This window comes from Phyllobates terribilis, unplaced genomic scaffold (assembly GCF_046119375.1).
Source record: "Phyllobates terribilis strain yellow unplaced genomic scaffold, ASM4611937v1 Scaffold_25__1_contigs__length_18738178, whole genome shotgun sequence".
NCBI classification, from domain to species: Eukaryota; Metazoa; Chordata; class Amphibia; order Anura; family Dendrobatidae; genus Phyllobates; species Phyllobates terribilis.
The window spans coordinates 12945309-12970362 of NW_027362785.1; the positions used below are offsets into that span (position 1 = coordinate 12945309).

Genomic DNA, 25054 nt, shown 5'->3' on the forward strand with positions numbered 1-25054 from the left:
ATTCAGATGATGAACTCTACACACTGATGACATGACTACATTCAGATGAAGAAACTCTACACACACTGATGACTGACTACATTCAGGAGAGGAACTCTACACACTGATGACATGACTACATTCAGATGATGAACTCTACACACACTGATGACATGGCTACATTCAGATGATGAACTCTACACACACTGACATGACTACATTCAGGATGATGAACACTACACACACTGATGACATGCCTACATTCAGATGATGAACTCTACACACACTGATGACATGACTACATTCAGATGATGAACTCTACACACTGATGACATGACTACATTCAGATGATGAACTCTACACACACTGACATGACTACATTCAGATGATGAACTCTACACACACTGATGACATGACTACATTCAGATGATGAACACTACACACACTGATGACATGACTACATTCAGATGAGGAACTCTACACACACTGATGACATGACTACATTCAGATGAGGAACTCTACACACACTGATGACATGACTACATTCAGATGAGGAACTCTACACACACTGATGACATGACTACATTCAGATGATGAACACTACACACACTGATGACATGACTACATTCAGATGATGAACTCTACACACACTGATGACATGGCTACATTCAGATGATGAACTCTACACACACTGATGACATGACTACATTCAGATGATGAACTCTACACACACTGATGACATGACTACATTCAGGAGAGGAACTCTACACACACTGATGACATGACTACATTCAGATGATGAACTCTACACACACTGATGACATGACTACATTCAGATGATGAACTCTACACACACTGATGACATGACTACATTCAGATGATGAACTCTACACACACTGATGACATGACTACATTCAGATGATGAACTCTACACACACTGATGACATGACTACATTCAGATGATGAACTCTACACACACTGATGACATGACTACATTCAGATGATGAACACTACACACACTGATGACATGACTACATTCAGATGATGAACACTACACACACTGATGACATGACTACATTCAGATGATGAACACTACACACACTGATGACATGACTACATTCAGATGATGAACACTACACACACTGATGACATGACTACATTCAGATGATGAACACTACACACACTGATGACATGACTACATTCAGATGATGAACACTACACACACTGATGACATGACTACATTCAGATGATGAACACTACACACACTGATGACATGACTACATTCAGATGATGAACACTACACACACTGATGACATGACTACATTCAGATGATGAACTCTACACACACTGATGACATGACTACATTCAGATGATGAACTCTACACACACTGATGACATGACTACATTCAGATGATGAACACTACACACACTGATGACATGACTACATTCAGATGATGAACACTACACACACTGATGACATGACTACATTCAGATGATGAACTCTACACACACTGATGACATGACTACATTCAGATGATGAACACTACACACACTGATGACATGACTACATTCAGATGATGAACACTACACACACTGATGACATGACTACATTCAGATGATGAACACTACACACACTGATGACATGACTACATTCAGGAGAGGAACTCTACACACACTGATGACATGACTACATTCAGGAGAGGAACTCTACACACACTGATGACATGACTACATTCAGATGATGAACACTACACACACTGATGACATGACTACATTCAGGAGAGGAACTCTACACACACTGATGACATGACTACATTCAGATGATGAACTCTACACACACTGATGACATGACTACATTCAGATGATGAACTCTACACACACTGATGACATGACTACATTCAGATGATGAACTCTACACACACTGATGACATGACTACATTCAGGAGAGGAACTCTACACACACTGATGACATGACTACATTCAGATGATGAACTCTACACACACTGATGACATGACTACATTCAGGAGAGGAACTCTACACACACTGATGACATGACTACATTCAGGAGAGGAACTCTACACACACTGATGACATGACTACATTCAGATGATGAACTCTACACACACTGATGACATGACTACATTCAGATGATGAACTCTACACACACTGATGACATGACTACATTCAGATGATGAACTCTACACACACTGATGACATGACTACATTCAGATGATGAACTCTACACACACTGATGACATGACTACATTCAGATGATGAACTCTACACACACTGATGACATGACTACATTCAGGAGAGGAACTCTACACACACTGATGACATGGCTACATTCAGATGATGAACTCTACACACACTGATGACATGGCTACATTCAGATGATGAACTCTACACACACTGATGACATGGCTACATTCAGATGATGAACTCTACACACACTGATGACATGACTACATTCAGGAGAGGAACTCTACACACACTGATGACATGACTACATTCAGATGATGAACTCTACACACACTGATGACATGACTACATTCAGGAGAGGAACTCTACACACACTGATGACATGACTACATTCAGGAGAGGAACTCTACACACACTGATGACATGACTACATTCAGATGAGGAACTCTACACACACTGATGACATGACTACATTCAGATGATGAACACTACACACACTGATGACATGACTACATTCAGATGATGAACACTACACACACTGATGACATGACTACATTCAGATGATGAACACTACACACACTGATGACATGGCTACATTCAGATGATGAACTCTACACACACTGATGACATGACTACATTCAGATGATGAACTCTACACACACTGATGACATGACTACATTCAGATGAGGAACTCTACACACACTGATGACATGACTACATTCAGATGATGAACTCTACACACACTGATGACATGACTACATTCAGGAGAGGAACTCTACACACACTGATGACATGGCTACATTCAGGAGAGGAACTCTACACACACTGATGACATGACTACATTCAGATGATGAACTCTACACACACTGATGACATGACTACATTCAGGAGAGGAACTCTACAGACACTGATGACATGACTACATTCAGATGATGAACTCTACACACACTGATGACATGACTACATTCAGGAGAGGAACTCTACACACACTGATGACATGACTACATTCAGATGATGAACACTACACACACTGATGACATGACTACATTCAGATGATGAACTCTACACACACTGATGACATGACTACATTCAGATGATGAACTCTACACACACTGATGACATGACTACATTCAGATGATGAACACTACACACACTGATGACATGGCTACATTCAGATGAGGAACTCTACACACACTGATGACATGACTACATTCAGATGATGAACTCTACACACACTGATGACATGACTACATTCAGATGATGAACTCTACACACACTGATGACATGACTACATTCAGATGATGAACTCTACACACACTGATGACATGACTACATTCAGATGATGAACACTACACACACTGATGACATGACTACATTCAGATGATGAACACTACACACACTGATGACATGACTACATTCAGATGATGAACTCTACACACACTGATGACATGACTACATTCAGATGATGAACACTACACACACTGATGACATGACTACATTCAGGAGAGGAACTCTACACACACTGATGACATGACTACATTCAGATGATGAACTCTACACACACTGATGACATGACTACATTCAGATGATGAACTCTACACACACTGATGACATGACTACATTCAGATGATGAACTCTACACACACTGATAACATGACTACATTCAGGAGAGGAACTCTACACACACTGATGACATGGCTACATTCAGATGATGAACTCTACACACACTGATGACATGGCTACATTCAGATGATGAACTCTACACACACTGATGACATGGCTACATTCAGATGATGAACTCTACACACACTGATGACATGACTACATTCAGGAGAGGAACTCTACACACACTGATGACATGACTACATTCAGGAGAGGAACTCTACACACACTGATGACATGACTACATTCAGATGATGAACACTACACACACTGATGACATGACTACATTCAGATGATGAACACTACACACACTGATGACATGACTACATTCAGATGATGAACTCTACACACACTGATGACATGACTACATTCAGATGATGAACACTACACACACTGATGACATGACTACATTCAGGAGAGGAACTCTACACACACTGATGACATGACTACATTCAGATGATGAACTCTACACACACTGATGACATGACTACATTCAGGAGAGGAACTCTACACACACTGATGACATGACTACATTCAGGAGAGGAACTCTACACACACTGATGACATGACTACATTCAGATGATGAACTCTACACACACTGATGACATGACTACATTCAGATGATGAACTCTACACACACTGATGACATGACTACATTCAGGAGAGGAACTCTACACACACTGATTACATGGCTACATTCAGGAGAGGAACTCTACACACACTGATGACATGACTACATTCAGATGATGAACTCTACACACACTGATGACATGACTACATTCAGATGATGAACTCTACACACACTGATGACATGACTACATTCAGGAGAGGAACTCTACAGACACTGATGACATGACTACATTCAGATGATGAACACTACACACACTGATGACATGACTACATTCAGATGATGAACACTACACACACTGATGACATGACTACATTCAGATGATGAACACTACACACACTGATGACATGACTACATTCAGATGATGAACTCTACACACACTGATGACATGACTACATTCAGGAGAGGAACTCTACACACACTGATGACATGACTACATTCAGATGATGAACTCTACACACACTGATGACATGACTACATTCAGATGATGAACTCTACACACACTGATGACATGACTACATTCAGATGATGAACTCTACACACACTGATGACATGACTACATTCAGATGATGAACACTACACACACTGATGACATGACTACATTCAGATGAGGAACTCTACACACACTGATGACATGACTACATTCAGATGATGAACACTACACACACTGATGACATGACTACATTCAGATGAGGAACTCTACACACACTGATGACATGACTACATTCAGATGATGAACTCTACACACACTGATGACATGACTACATTCAGATGATGAACACTACACACACTGATGACATGACTACATTCAGATGAGGAACTCTGCACACACTGATGACATGACTACATTCAGATGATGAACTCTACACACACTGATGACATGACTACATTCAGATGATGAACACTACACACACTGATGACATGACTACATTCAGATGAGGAACTCTACACACACTGATGACATGGCTACATTCAGATGATGAACTCTACACACACTGATGACATGACTACATTCAGATGAGGAACTCTACACACACTGATGACATGGCTACATTCAGATGAGGAACTCTACACACACTGATGACATGGCTACATTCAGGAGAGGAACTCTACACACACTGATGACATGGCTACATTCAGGAGAGGAACTCTACACACACTGATGACATGGCTACATTCAGATGATGAACTCTACACACACTGATGACATGGCTACATTCAGGAGAGGAATTCTACACACACTGATGACATGACTACATTCAGATGATGAACACTACACACACTGATGACATGACTACATTCAGATGATGAACACTACACACACTGATGACATGACTACATTCAGATGATGAACTCTACACACACTGATGACATGACTACATTCAGATGATGAACACTACACACACTGATGACATGACTACATTCAGATGATGAACTCTACACACACTGATGACATGACTACATTCAGATGATGAACTCTACACACACTGATGACATGGCTACATTCAGATGAGGAACTCTACACACACTGATGACATGGCTACATTCAGATGATGAACTCTACACACACTGATGACATGACTACATTCAGATGATGAACACTACACACACTGATGACATGACTACATTCAGATGATGAACTCTACACACACTGATGACATGACTACATTCAGATGATGAACTCTACACACACTGATGACATGGCTACATTCAGGAGAGGAACTCTACACACACTGATGACATGGCTACATTCAGATGATGAACTCTACACACACTGATGACATGGCTACATTCAGGAGAGGAATTCTACACACACTGATGACATGACTACATTCAGATGATGAACACTACACACACTGATGACATGACTACATTCAGATGATGAACTCTACACACACTGATGACATGACTACATTCAGATGAGGAACTCTACACACACTGATGACATGGCTACATTCAGATGAGGAACTCTACACACACTGATGACATGGCTACATTCAGATGATGAACTCTACACACACTGATGACATGACTACATTCAGATGAGGAACTCTACACACACTGATGACATGACTACATTCAGATGAGGAACTCTACACACACTGATGACATGACTACATTCAGATGATGAACACTACACACACTGATGACATGACTACATTCAGATGATGAACTCTACACACACTGATGACATGGCTACATTCAGATGATGAACTCTACACACACTGATGACATGACTACATTCAGATGATGAACTCTACACACACTGATGACATGGCTACATTCAGATGATGAACTCTACACACACTGATGACATGACTACATTCAGATGATGAACTTTACACACACTGATGACATGACTACATTCAGATGATGAACTCTACACACACTGATGACATGACTACATTCAGATGATGAACTCTACACACACTGATGACATGACTACATTCAGATGATGAACACTACACACTGATGACATGACTACATTCAGATGATGAACACTACACACACTGATGACATGACTACATTCAGATGATGAACACTACACACACTGATGACATGACTACATTCAGATGATGAACACTACACACACTGATGACATGGCTACATTCACATGATGAACTCTACACACACTGATGACATGGCTACATTCAGATGATGAACTCTACACACACTGATGACATGGCTACATTCAGATGATGAACTCTACACACACTGATGACATGACTACATTCAGATGATGAACTCTACACACACTGATGACATGACTACATTCAGATGATGAACTCTACACACACTGATGACATGACTACATTCAGATGAGGAACTCTACACACACTGATGACATGACTACATTCAGATGATGAACACTACACACACTGATGACATGGCTACATTCACATGATGAACTCTACACACACTGATGACATGGCTACATTCAGATGATGAACTCTACACACACTGATGACATGGCTACATTCAGATGATGAACTCTACACACACTGATGACATGACTACATTCAGATGATGAACTCTACACACACTGATGACATGACTACATTCAGATGATGAACACTACACACTGATGACATGACTACATTCAGATGATGAACTCTACACACACTGATGACATGACTACATTCAGATGATGAACACTACACACTGATGACATGACTACATTCAGATGATGAACTCTACACACTGATGACATGACTACATTCAGATGATGAACTCTACACACTGATGACATGACTACATTCAGATGATGAACTCTACACACACTGATGACATGACTACATTCAGATGATGAACTCTACACACACTGATGACATGACTACATTCAGATGATGAACTCTACACACACTGATGACATGGCTACATTCAGATGATGAACTCTACACACTGATGACATGACTACATTCAGATGATGAACTCTACACACACTGATGACATGGCTACATTCAGATGATGAACTCTACACACACTGATGACATGGCTACATTCAGATGATGAACTCTACACACACTGATGACATGGCTACATTCAGATGATGAACTCTACACACTGATGACATGACTACATTCAGATGATGAACACTACACACACTGATGACATGACTACATTCAGATGATGAACACTACACACACTGATGACATGACTACATTCAGATGATGAACTCTACATACACTGATGACATGACTACATTCAGATGATGAACTCTACACACACTGATGACATGGCTACATTCAGATGATGAACTCTACACACACTGATGACATGGCTACATTCAGATGATGAACTCTACACACACTGATGACATGACTACATTCAGATGATGAACTCTACACACACTGATGACATGACTACATTCAGATGATGAACTCTACACACACTGATGACATGGCTACATTCAGATGATGAACTCTACACACACTGATGACATGACTACATTCAGATGATGAACACTACACACACTGATGACATGACTACATTCAGATGATGAACTCTACACACACTGATGACATGACTACATTCAGATGATGAACTCTACACACACTGATGACATGACTACATTCAGATGATGAACTCTACACACACTGATGACATGGCTACATTCAGATGATGAACTCTACACACACTGATGACATGACTACATTCAGATGATGAACTCTACACACACTGATGACATGGCTACATTCAGATGATGAACTCTACACACACTGATGACATGGCTACATTCAGATGATGAACTCTACACACACTGATGACATGACTACATTCAGATGATGAACTCTACACACACTGATGACATGACTACATTCAGATGATGAACTCTACACACACTGATGACATGACTACATTCAGATGATGAACACTACACACACTGATGACATGACTACATTCAGATGATGAACTCTACACACACTGATGACATGACTACATTCAGATGATGAACACTACACACACTGATGACATGACTACATTCAGATGATGAACTCTACACACACTGATGACATGACTACATTCAGATGAGGAACTCTACACACACTGATGACATGACTACATTCAGGAGAGGAACTCTACACACACTGATGACATGGCTACATTCAGGAGAGGAACTCTACACACACTGATGACATGACTACATTCAGGAGAGGAACTCTACACACACTGATGACATGACTACATTCAGATGAAGAACTCTACACACACTGATGACATGACTACATTCAGATGAAGAACTCTACACACACTGATGACATGACTACATTCAGATGAGGAACTCTACACACACTGATGACATGACTACATTCAGATGATGAACACTACACACACTGATGACATGGCTACATTCAGATGATGAACACTACACACACTGATGACATGACTACATTCAGATGAGGAACTCTACACACACTGATGACATGGCTACATTCAGATGATGAACACTACACACACTGATGACATGACTACATTCAGATGAGGAACTCTACACACACTGATGACATGGCTACATTCAGATGATGAACTCTACACACTGATGACATGGCTACATTCAGATGATGAACTCTACACACACTGATGACATGGCTACATTCAGATGAGGAACTCTACATACACTGATGACATGACTACATTCAGATGATGAACTCTACACACTGATGACATGGCTACATTCAGATGATGAACTCTACATACACTGATGACATGACTACATTCAGATGATGAACTCTACACACTGATGACATGACTACATTCAGATGATGAACTCTACACACTGATGACATGGCTACATTCAGATGATGAACTCTACACACACTGATGACATGGCTACATTCAGGAGAGGAACTCTACACACACTGATGACATGACTACATTCAGATGATGAACTCTACACACACTGATGACATGACTACATTCAGATGAGGAACTCTACACACACTGATGACATGACTACATTCAGGAGAGGAACTCTACACACACTGATGACATGACTACATTCAGATGATGAACTCTACACACACTGATGACATGGCTACATTCAGATGATGAACTCTACACACACTGATGACATGGCTACATTCAGATGATGAACTCTACACACTGATGACATGGCTACATTCAGATGATGAACTCTACACACACTGATGACATGGCTACATTCAGATGAGGAACTCTACACACACTGATGACATGACTACATTCAGATGATGAACTCTACACACTGATGACATGGCTACATTCAGATGATGAACTCTACACACTGATGACATGACTACATTCAGATGATGAACTCTACACACTGATGACATGGCTACATTCAGATGATGAACTCTACATACACTGATGACATGACTACATTCAGATGATGAACTCTACACACACTGATGACATGGCTACATTCAGATGATGAACTCTACACACACTGATGACATGACTACATTCAGATGATGAACTCTACACACACTGATGACATGGCTACATTCAGATGATGAACTCTACACACTGATGACATGGCTACATTCAGATGATGAACTCTACACACACTGATGACATGGCTACATTCAGATGAGGAACTCTACACACACTGATGACATGACTACATTCAGATGATGAACTCTACACACTGATGACATGGCTACATTCAGATGATGAACTCTACACACTGATGACATGACTACATTCAGATGATGAACTCTACACACACTGATGACATGACTACATTCAGATGATGAACTCTACACACACTGATGACATGACTACATTCAGATGATGAACTCTACACACTGATGACATGGCTACATTCAGATGATGAACTCTACATACACTGATGACATGACTACATTCAGATGATGAACTCTACACACTGATGACATGACTACATTCAGATGATGAACTCTACACACACTGATGACATGACTACATTCAGATGATGAACTCTACACACACTGATGACATGGCTACATTCAGATGATGAACTCTACACACACTGATGACATGGCTACATTCAGATGATGAACACTACACACACTGATGACATGGCTACATTCAGATGATGAACTCTACACACTGATGACATGGCTACATTCAGATGATGAACTCTACATACACTGATGACATGACTACATTCAGATGATGAACTCTACACACTGATGACATGGCTACATTCAGATGATGAACACTACACACACTGATGACATGACTACATTCAGATGATGAACTCTACACACTGATGACATGGCTACATTCAGATGATGAACACTACACACACTGATGACATGGCTACATTCAGATGATGAACTCTACATACACTGATGACATGACTACATTCAGATGATGAACTCTACACACTGATGACATGACTACATTCAGATGATGAACTCTACACACACTGATGACATGACTACATTCAGATGATGAACACTACACACACTGATGACATGACTACATTCAGATGATGAACTCTACACACTGATGACATGGCTACATTCAGATGATGAACTCTACATACACTGATGACATGACTACATTCAGATGATGAACTCTACACACTGATGACATGACTACATTCAGATGATGAACTCTACACACACTGATGACATGACTACATTCAGATGATGAACTCTACACACACTGATGACATGGCTACATTCAGATGATGAACTCTACACACACTGATGACATGGCTACATTCAGATGATGAACACTACACACACTGATGACATGGCTACATTCAGATGAGGAACTCTACATACACTGATGACATGACTACATTCAGATGAGGAACTCTACACACACTGATGACATGGCTACATTCAGATGAGGAACTCTACATACACTGATGACATGACTACATTCAGATGATGAACACTACACACACTGATGACATGGCTACATTCAGATGATGAACTCTACACACTGATGACATGGCTACATTCAGATGATGAACTCTACATACACTGATGACATGACTACATTCAGATGATGAACTCTACACACTGATGACATGACTACATTCAGATGATGAACTCTACACACTGATGACATGGCTACATTCAGATGATGAACTCTACACACACTGATGACATGGCTACATTCAGATGATGAACTCTACACACTGATGACATGGCTACATTCAGATGATGAACTCTACACACACTGATGACATGACTACATTCAGATGATGAACTCTACACACACTGATGACATGACTACATTCAGATGATGAACTCTACACACACTGATGACATGACTACATTCAGATGATGAACTCTACACACACTGATGACATGACTACATTCAGATGATGAACACTACACACACTGATGACATGACTACATTCAGATGATGAACTCTACACACACTGATGACATGACTACATTCAGGAGAGGAACTCTACACACACTGATGACATGACTACATTCAGATGATGAACACTACACACACTGATGACATGGCTACATTCAGATGATGAACTCTACACACACTGATGACATGACTACATTCAGATGATGAACTCTACACACACTGATGACATGGCTACATTCAGATGATGAACTCTACACACACTGATGACATGACTACATTCAGGAGAGGAACTCTACACACACTGATGACATGACTACATTCAGATGAGGAACTCTACACACACTGATGACATGACTACATTCAGATGATGAACTCTACACACACTGATGACATGACTACATTCAGATGATGAACTCTACACACACTGATGACATGACTACATTCAGATGATGAACTCTACACACACTGATGACATGACTACATTCAGATGATGAACACTACACACACTGATGACATGGCTACATTCAGATGAGGAACTCTACACACACTGATGACATGACTACATTCAGATGAAGAACTCTACACACACTGATGACATGGCTACATTCAGGAGAGGAACTCTACACACACTGATGACATGGCTACATTCAGATGATGAACTCTACACACACTGATGACATGACTACATTCAGATGAGGAACACTACACACACTGATGACATGGCTACATTCAGATGATGAACACTACACACACTGATGACATGACTACATTCAGATGATGAACTCTACACACACTGATGACATGACTACATTCAGATGATGAACACTACACACACTGATGACATGGCTACATTCAGATGATGAACACTACACACACTGATGACATGGCTACATTCAGATGATGAACTCTACACACACTGATGACATGACTACATTCAGATGAGGAACTCTACACACTGATGACATGGCTACATTCAGATGATGAACTCTACACACTGATGACATGACTACATTCAGATGATGAACACTACACACACTGATGACATGGCTACATTCAGATGATGAACTCTACACACACTGATGACATGACTACATTCAGATGATGAACTCTACACACTGATGACATGACTACATTCAGATGATGAACACTACACACACTGATGACATGACTACATTCAGATGATGAACTCTACACACACTGATGACATGACTACATTCAGATGATGAACTCTACACACACTGATGACATGGCTACATTCAGATGAGGAACTCTACACACACTGATGACATGGCTACATTCAGATGATGAACACTACACACACTGATGACATGACTACATTCAGGAGAGGAACTCTACACACACTGATGACATGACTACATTCAGGAGAGGAACTCTACACACACTGATGACATGACTACATTCAGATGATGAACTCTACACACACTGATGACATGACTACATTCAGATGAGGAACTCTACACACACTGATGACATGACTACATTCAGATGAGGAACTCTACACACTGATGACATGACTACATTCAGGAGAGGAACTCTGCACACACTGATGACATGACTACATTCAGGAGAGGAACTCTACACACACTGATGACATGGCTACATTCAGATGAGGAACTCTACACACACTGATGACATGACTACATTCAGATGAGGAACTCTACACACACTGATGACATGGCTACATTCAGATGATGAACACTACACACACTGATGACATGACTACATTCAGGAGAGGAACTCTACACACACTGATGACATGACTACATTCAGGAGAGGAACTCTACACACACTGATGACATGGCTACATTCAGATGATGAACACTACACACACTGATGACATGACTACATTCAGGAGAGGAACTCTACACACACTGATGACATGGCTACATTCAGATGATGAACACTACACACACTGATGACATGACTACATTCAGGAGAGGAACTCTACACACACTGATGACATGACTACATTCAGATGAGGAACTCTACATACACTGATGACATGACTACATTCAGATGAGGAACTCTACACACACTGATGACATGACTACATTCAGGAGAGGAACTCTACACACACTGATGACATGACTACATTCAGATGAGGAACTCTACACACACTGATGACATGACTACATTCAGGAGAGGAACTCTACACACACTGATGACATGACTACATTCAGGAGAGGAACTCTACACACACTGATGACATGACTACATTCAGATGATGAACACTACACACACTGATGACATGACTACATTCAGGAGAGGAACTCTACACACACTGATGACATGACTACATTCAGGAGAGGAACTCTACACACACTGATGACATGACTACATTCAGGAGAGGAACTCTACACACTGATGACATGACTACATTCAGATGACGAACTCTACACACACTGATGACATGGCTACATTCAGATGATGAACTCTACACACACTGATGACATGACTACATTCAGATGATGAACACTACACACACTGATGACATGACTACATTCAGATGATGAACTCTACACACACTGATGACATGACTACATTCAGATGATGAACTCTACACACACTGATGACATGACTACATTCAGGAGAGGAACTCTACACACACTGATGACATGGCTACATTCAGATGATGAACTCTACACACTGATGACATGACTACATTCAGATGAGGAACTCTACACACACTGATGACATGACTACATTCAGGAGAGGAACTCTACACACACTGATGACATGACTACATTCAGATGATGAACACTACACACACTGATGACATGACTACATTCAGATGATGAACTCTACACACACTGATGACATGACTACATTCAGATGATGAACTCTACACACACTGATGACATGACTACATTCAGATGATGAACACTACACACACTGATGACATGGCTACATTCAGATGATGAACACTACACACACTGATGACATGACTACATTCAGATGAGGAACTCTACACACACTGATGACATGACTACATTCAGATGATGAACTCTACACACACTGATGACATGACTACATTCAGATGATGAACACTACACACACTGATGACATGGCTACATTCAGGAGAGGAACTCTACACACACTGATGACATGACTACATTCAGGAGAGGAACTCTACACACACTGATGACATGACTACATTCAGGAGAGGAACTCTACACACACTGATGACATGACTACATTCAGATGAGGAACTCTACACACACTGATGACATGACTACATTCAGATGATGAACACTACACACACTGATGACATGACTACATTCAGATGAGGAACTCTACACACACTGATGACATGGCTACATTCAGATGATGAACTCTACACACACTGATGACATGACTACATTCAGATGAGGAACTCTACACACACTGATGACATGGCTACATTCAGATGAGGAACTCTACACACACTGATGACATGACTACATTCAGATGAGGAACTCTACACACACTGATGACATGGCTACATTCAGATGATGAACTCTACACACACTGATGACATGACTACATTCAGATGATGAACACTACACACACTGATGACATGACTACATTCAGATGAGGAACTCTACACACACTGATGACATGGCTACATTCAGATGAGGAACTCTACACACACTGATGACATGACTACATTCAGATGAGGAACTCTACACACACTGATGACATGACTACATTCAGATGAGGAACTCTACACACACTGATGACATGACTACATTCAGATGAGGAACTCTACACACACTGATGACATGACTACATTCAGATGAGGAACTCTACACACTGATGACATGGCTACATTCAGATGATGAACACTACACACACTGATGACATGACTACATTCAGGAGAGGAACTCTACACACACTGATGACATGACTACATTCAGGAGAGGAACTCTACACACACTGATGACATGACTACATTCAGGAGAGGAACTCTACACACACTGATGACATGACTACATTCAGGAGAGGAACTCTACACACACTGATGACATGACTACATTCAGGAGAGGAACTCTACACACACTGATGACATGACTACATTCAGGAGAGGAACTCTACACACACTGATGACATGACTACATTCAGATGATGAACTCTACACACACTGATGACATGACTACATTCAGGAGAGGAACTCTACACACACTGATGACATGACTACATTCAGGAGAGGAACTCTACACACACTGATGACATGACTACATTCAGATGATGAACTCTACACACACTGATGACATGACTACATTCAGATGATGAACTCTACACACACTGATGACATGGCTACATTCAGATGATGAACACTACACACACTGATGACATGACTACATTCAGATGATGAACTCTACACACTGATGACATGACTACATTCAGATGATGAACTCTACACACACTGATGACATGACTACATTCAGGAGAGGAACTCTACACACACTGATGACATGACTACATTCAGATGATGAACTCTACACACACTGATGACATGACTACATTCAGATGATGAACACTACACACACTGATGACATGACTACATTCAGATGATGAACTCTACACACTGATGACATGACTACATTCAGATGATGAACTCTACACACTGATGACATGACTACATTCAGATGATGAACTCTACACACACTGATGACATGACTACATTCAGGAGAGGAACTCTACACACACTGATGACATGACTACATTCAGATGATGAACTCTACACACACTGATGACATGACTACATTCAGGAGAGGAACTCTACACACACTGATGACATGACTACATTCAGATGATGAACACTACACACACTGATGACATGACTACATTCAGGAGAGGAACTCTACACACACTGATGACATGGCTACATTCAGGAGAGGAACTCTACACACACTGATGACATGGCTACATTCAGATGATGAACACTACACACACTGATGACATGACTACATTCAGATGATGAACACTACACACACTGATGACATGACTACATTCAGATGAGGAACTCTACACACACTGATGACATGACTACATTCAGATGATGAACACTACACACACTGATGACATGACTACATTCAGGAGAGGAACTCTACACACACTGATGACATGACTACATTCAGGAGAGGAACTCTACACACACTGATGACATGGCTACATTCAGATGATGAACACTACACACACTGATGACATGACTACATTCAGATGATGAACACTACACACACTGATGACATGACTACATTCAGATGATGAACACTACACACACTGATGACATGACTACATTCAGATGATGAACACTACACACACTGATGACATGACTACATTCAGGAGAGGAACTCTACACACACTGATGACATGACTACATTCAGATGATGAACACTACACACACTGATGACATGACTACATTCAGATGATGAACACTACACACACTGATGACATGGCTACATTCAGATGAGGAACTCTACACACACTGATGACATGACTACATTCAGATGAGGAACTCTACACACACTGATGACATGACTACATTCAGATGAGGAACTCTACACACACTGATGACATGACTACATTCAGATGATGAACACTACACACACTGATGACATGGCTACATTCAGATGAGGAACTCTACACACACTGATGACATGACTACATTCAGATGAGGAACTCTACACACACTGATGACATGACTACATTCAGATGATGAACACTACACACACTGATGACATGACTACATTCAGATGAGGAACTCTACACACTGATGACATGACTACATTCAGATGATGAACACTACACACACTGATGACATGACTACATTCAGATGATGAACTCTACACACACTGATGACATGGCTACATTCAGATGAGGAACTCTACACACACTGATGACATGGCTACATTCAGATGATGAACTCTACACACACTGATGACATGGCTACATTCAGATGATGAACTCTACACACACTGATGACATGGCTACATTCAGATGATGAACTCTACACACACTGATGACATGACTACATTCAGATGATGAACTCTACACACACTGATGACATGGCTACATTCAGATGATGAACACTACACACACTGATGACATGACTACATTCAGATGATGAACACTACACACACTGATGACATGACTACATTCAGATGAGGAACTCTACACACTGATGACATGACTACATTCAGATGATGAACACTACACACACTGATGACATGACTACATTCAGATGAGGAACTCTACACACACTGATGACATGGCTACATTCAGATGAGGAACTCTACACACACTGATGACATGGCTACATTCAGATGATGAACTCTACACACACTGATGACATGGCTACATTCAGATGATGAACTCTACACACACTGATGACATGGCTACATTCAGATGATGAACTCTACACACACTGATGACATGACTACATTCAGATGATGAACTCTACACACACTGATGACATGGCTACATTCAGATGATGAACACTACACACACTGATGACATGACTACATTCAGATGATGAACACTACACACACTGATGACATGGCTACATTCAGATGATGAACTCTACACACACTGATGACATGACTACATTCAGATGATGAACTCTACACACACTGATGACATGACTACATTCAGATGATGAACTCTACACACTGATGACATGGCTACATTCAGATGATGAACACTACACACACTGATGACATGACTACATTCAGATGAGGAACTCTACACACACTGATGACATGACTACATTCAGATGATGAACACTACACACACTGATGACATGACTACATTCAGATGAGGAACTCTACACACTGATGACATGACTACATTCAGATGATGAACTCTACACACACTGATGACATGACTACATTCAGATGATGAACACTACACACACTGATGACATGACTACATTCAGATGATGAACTCTACACACACTGATGACATGACTACATTCAGATGAGGAACTCTACACACACTGATGACATGGCTACATTCAGATGATGAACTCTACACACACTGATGACATGGCTACATTCAGATGATGAACTCTACACACACTGATGACATGGCTACATTCAGATGATGAACTCTACACACACTGATGACATGACTACATTCAGATGATGAACTCTACACACACTGATGACATGGCTACATTCAGATGATGAACACTACACACACTGATGACATGACTACATTCAGATGATGAACACTACACACACTGATGACATGGCTACATTCAGATGATGAACTCTACACACACTGATGACATGACTACATTCAGATGATGAACTCTACACACACTGATGACATGGCTACATTCAGATGATGAACTCTACACACACTGATGACATGGCTACATTCAGATGATGAACTCTACACACACTGATGACATGACTACATTCAGATGATGAACTCTACACACACTGATGACATGGCTACATTCAGATGATGAACACTACACACACTGATGACATGACTACATTCAGATGATGAACACTACACACACTGATGACATGGCTACATTCAGATGATGAACTCTACACACACTGATGACATGACTACATTCAGATGAGGAACTCTACACACACTGATGACATGGCTACATTCAGATGATGAACTCTACACACACTGATGACATGGCTACATTCAGATGATGAACACTACACACACTGATGACATGACTACATTCAGATGATGAACACTACACACACTGATGACATGGCTACATTCAGATGATGAACTCTACACACACTGATGACATGACTACATTCAGATGAGGAACTCTACACATACTGATGACATGACTACATTCAGATGATGAACTCTACACACACTGATGACATGACTACATTCAGATGATGAACTCTACACACACTGATGACATGACTACATTCAGATGATGAACTCTACACACACTGATGACATGGCTACATTCAGATGATGAACACTACACACACTGATGACATGACTACATTCAGATGATGAACACTACACACACTGATGACATGGCTACATTCAGATGATGAACTCTACACACACTGATGACATGACTACATTCAGATGATGAACTCTACACACACTGATGACATGGCTACATTCAGATGATGAACTCTACACACACTGATGACATGGCTACATTCAGATGATGAACTCTACACACACTGATGACATGACTACATTCAGATGATGAACACTACACACACTGATGACATGACTACATTCAGATGATGAACACTACACACACTGATGACATGGCTACATTCAGATGAGGAACTCTACACACACTGATGACATGACTACATTCAGATGAGGAACTCTACACACACTGATGACATGACTACATTCAGATGATGAACTCTACACACACTGATGACATGGCTACATTCAGATGATGAACTCTACACACACTGATGACATGACTACATTCAGATGATGAACTCTACACACACTGATGACATGGCTACATTCAGATGATGAACTCTACACACACTGATGACATGGCTACATTCAGATGATGAACTCTACACACACTGATGACATGGCTACATTCAGATGATGAACTCTACACACACTGATGACATGACTACATTCAGATGATGAACACTACACACACTGATGACATGACTACATTCGGAGCAGAGCTTCGCCGCCGTCTGACCTGATACACTGTGACAGCTCCGCTCCAGTGAAGCTCTCGGACCTGGAGGCCACCGCCACATTGTGACCTTTATAGACGACTAATGAATAACTGGAGTGAAGTTGTGGATAAACTAAGAGACCATGTAACAATAGTCAGTGGAGGGCGCGATACTCTGCAGACACAGTCTGAACATGGCGGGGGTCTGCGCAGGGAGTGACAACCGCCACCACCACGTCCCCCTCCCCCATAGCGGAAAAAGGGGAAACCAACAACAACGAGACGAAAATATGAAGCTAAAATACGAAGCCTGGTGAAGAAAAGAGGCGAAGACAGAAGGGATCTGCAGAGCAGAGCGCGCGGCGATTATCTGCAGTGTGAACAGCGCTCGATGCCACAGTGTCACATCTCCTCCACAACTCTCTCCCATAGAAACACTTGTCTGACATCGTTCACTCGTCATGAGATACGATCATCACCTCGACCACCGGGGGCATCATCACTACACAATCTACTACCTAGGACCACCAGGGATGATATCATTAACCCTTCTACTACCCTAGACCACCAGGGATGTTATCATTAACCCTTCTACTACCCTAGACCACCAGGGATGGTATCATTAACCCTTCTACTACCCTAGACCACCAGGGATGGTATCATTAACCCTTCTACTACCCAGGACCACCAGGGAGGTTATCATTAACCCTTCTACTACCCTAGACCACCAGGGAGGTTATCATTAACCCTTCTACTACCCTAGACCACCAGGGATGTTATCATTAACCCTTCTACTACCCTAGACCACCAGGGATGTTATCATTAACCCTTCTATTACCTTAGACCACCAGGGATGTTATCATTAACCCTTCTATTACCTTAGACCACCAGGGATGTTATCATTAACCCTTCTACTACCCTAGACCCCCAGGGATGTTATCATTAACCCTTCTACTACCCTAGACCACCAGGGAGGTTATCATTAACCCTTCTACTACCCTAGACCACCAGGGAGGTTATCATTAACCCTTCTACTACCCTAGACCACCAGGGAGGTTATCATTAACCCTTCTACTACCCTAGACCACCAGGGAGGTTATCATTAACCCATCTACTACCCTAGACCACCAGGGATGTTATCATTAACCCTTCTACTACCCTAGACCACCAGGGATGTTATCATTAACCCTTCTACTACCCTAGACCACCAGGGATGTTATCATTAACCCATCTACTACCCTAGACCACCAGTGATGTTATCATTAACCCATCTACTACCTTAGACCACCAGGGATGTTATCATTAACCCTTCTACTACCCTAGACCACCAGGGAGGTTATCATTTACCCTTCTACTACCCTAGACCACCAGGGAGGTTATCATTAACCCTTCTACTACCCTAGACCACCAGGGATGTTATCATTAACCCATCTACTACCTTAGACCACCAGGGATGTTATCATTAACCCATCTACTACATTAGACCACCAGGGATGTTATCATTAACCCTTCTACTACCCTAGACCACCAGGGAGGTTATCATTAACCCTTCTACTACCCTAGACCACCAGGGAGGTTATCATTAACCCTTCTACTACCCTAGACCACCAGGGAGGTTATCATTAACCCATCTACTACCCAGGACCACCAGGGATGTTATCATTAACCCATCTACTACCCTAGACCACCAGGGATGTTATCATTAACCCATCTACTACCCTAGACCACCAGGAATGTTATCATTAACCCATCTACTACCCTAGACCACCAGGGATGTTATCATTAACCCTTCTACTACCCTAGACCACCAGGGATGTTATCATTAACCCATCTACTAACCTAGACCACCAGGGATGTTATCATTAACCCATCTACTACCCTAGACCACCAGGGATGTTATCATTAACCCATCTACTACATTAGACCACCAGGGATGTTATCATTAACCCTTCTACTACCCTAGACCACCAGGGAGGTTATCATTAACCCTTCTACTACCCTAGACCACCAGGGAGGTTATCATAACCCTTCTACTACCCTAGACCACCAGGGAGGTTATCATTCACCCATCTACTACCCAGGACCACCAGGGATGTTATCATTAACCCATCTACTACCCTAGACCACCAGGGATGTTATCATTAACCCATCTACTACCCTAGACCACCAGTGATGTTATCATTAACCCATCTACTACCTTAGACCACCAGGGATGTTATCATTAACCCTTCTACTACCCTAGACCACCAGGGAGGTTATCATTTACCCTTCTACTACCCTAGACCACCAGGGAGGTTATCATTAACCCTTCTACTACCCTAGACCACCAGGGATGTTATCATTAACCCATCTACTACCTTAGACCACCAGGGATGTTATCATTAACCCATCTACTACATTAGACCACCAGGGATGTTATCATTAACCCTTCTACTACCCTAGACCACCAGGGAGGTTATCATTAACCCTTCTACTACCCTAGACCACCAGGGAGGTTATCATTAACCCTTCTACTACCCTAGACCACCAGGGAGGTTATCATTAACCCATCTACTACCCAGGACCACCAGGGATGTTATCATTAACCCATCTACTACCCTAGACCACCAGGGATGTTATCATTAACCCATCTACTACCCTAGACCACCAGGAATGTTATCATTAACCCATCTACTACCCTAGACCACCAGGGATGTTATCATTAACCCTTCTACTACCCTAGACCACCAGGGATGTTATCATTAACCCATCTACTAACCTAGACCACCAGGGATGTTATCATTAACCCATCTACTACCCTAGACCACCAGGGATGTTATCATTAACCCATCTACTACATTAGACCACCAGGGATGTTATCATTAACCCTTCTACTACCCTAGACCACCAGGGAGGTTATCATTAACCCTTCTACTACCCTAGACCACCAGGGAGGTTATCATAACCCTTCTACTACCCTAGACCACCAGGGAGGTTATCATTCACCCATCTACTACCCAGGACCACCAGGGATGTTATCATTAACCCATCTACTACCCTAGACCACCAGGGATGTTACCATTAACCCACCTACTACCCAGGACCACCAGGGATGTTACCATTAACCCATCTACTACCCTAGACCACCAGGGAGGTTATCATTAACCCTTCTACTACCCTAGACCACCAGGGAGGTTACCATTAACCCACCTACTACCCAGGACCACCAGGGATGTTACCATTAACCCATCTACTACCCTAGACCACCAGGGATGTTATCATTAACCCATCTACTACCCTAGACCACCAGGGATGTTATCATTAACCCATCTACTACCCTAGACCACCAGGGACGTTACCATTAATCCAGAATATATTATAATCCCTGTACCGATGATGCACCTGGTGGGATTTCTCGGGGGTCTTTGGTGCTGCTCACAGTTCATCTCCGTATTCGAATTATTCATCTTCATGGCGTCAACGGCGCCGGCTCCAGGCAACAGCAGAAAAAGTGACGATGACGACGAGCGAGAAGCCGGAGCCAGAAGGGGACAAAATGCAAATCACAGCGAGAATAAGATAGTGACGGAGGTAAAAGGGCCATGTCACAGGGTCCTCCAGTCATCCCCCCCGACATGTGCACTGTGCCCCCCACCCACAATGTAAGGTGACATACAGCACACTGTGCGCTGGACTGTCAGCAGGAGCACGGTGTGAGTCTATATACCCTGTGTATATCACTACTGTATATACAGTCGGTACAGAAAGAATTCAGACCCCTTTACATTTTTCACTCTTTGTGTTTAATTAAACTGATAGGACTTGATTTGGAAAGGCGCACACCTGTCTATATAAGACCACACAGCTCACAGTGCATGTCAGACCAAAGGAGAATCATGAGCTCAAAGGAACTGCCCAAGGAGCTCAGAGACAGAATTGTGGCAAGGCACACACCTGTCTATATAAGACCTCACAGCTCACAGTGCTTGTCAGACCAAAGGAAAATCATCAGCTCAAAGGAACTGCCCAAGGAGCTCAGAGACAGAATTGTGGCAAGGCACACACCTGTCTATATAAGACCACACAGCTCACAGTGCATGTCAGACCAAAGGAAAATCATCAGCTCAAAGGA

The 25054-nt window shown here is 41.7% G+C and overlaps 1 protein-coding gene across 1 annotated transcript in view; it reads left to right on the plus strand.

Moving 5' to 3' along the window:
• Positions 1 to 24318: 24318 nt before the first annotated feature.
• The window catches only part of LOC141176406 (voltage-dependent calcium channel gamma-4 subunit-like), a 56787-nt gene continuing 56051 nt past the window's right edge, over positions 24319 to 25054 (plus strand). The window contains exon 1 of the mRNA XM_073660390.1: positions 24319 to 24513. Within this exon, the coding sequence (XP_073516491.1) occupies positions 24319 to 24513 (195 nt within the window). The remainder of the gene's footprint in view (positions 24514 to 25054) is intronic.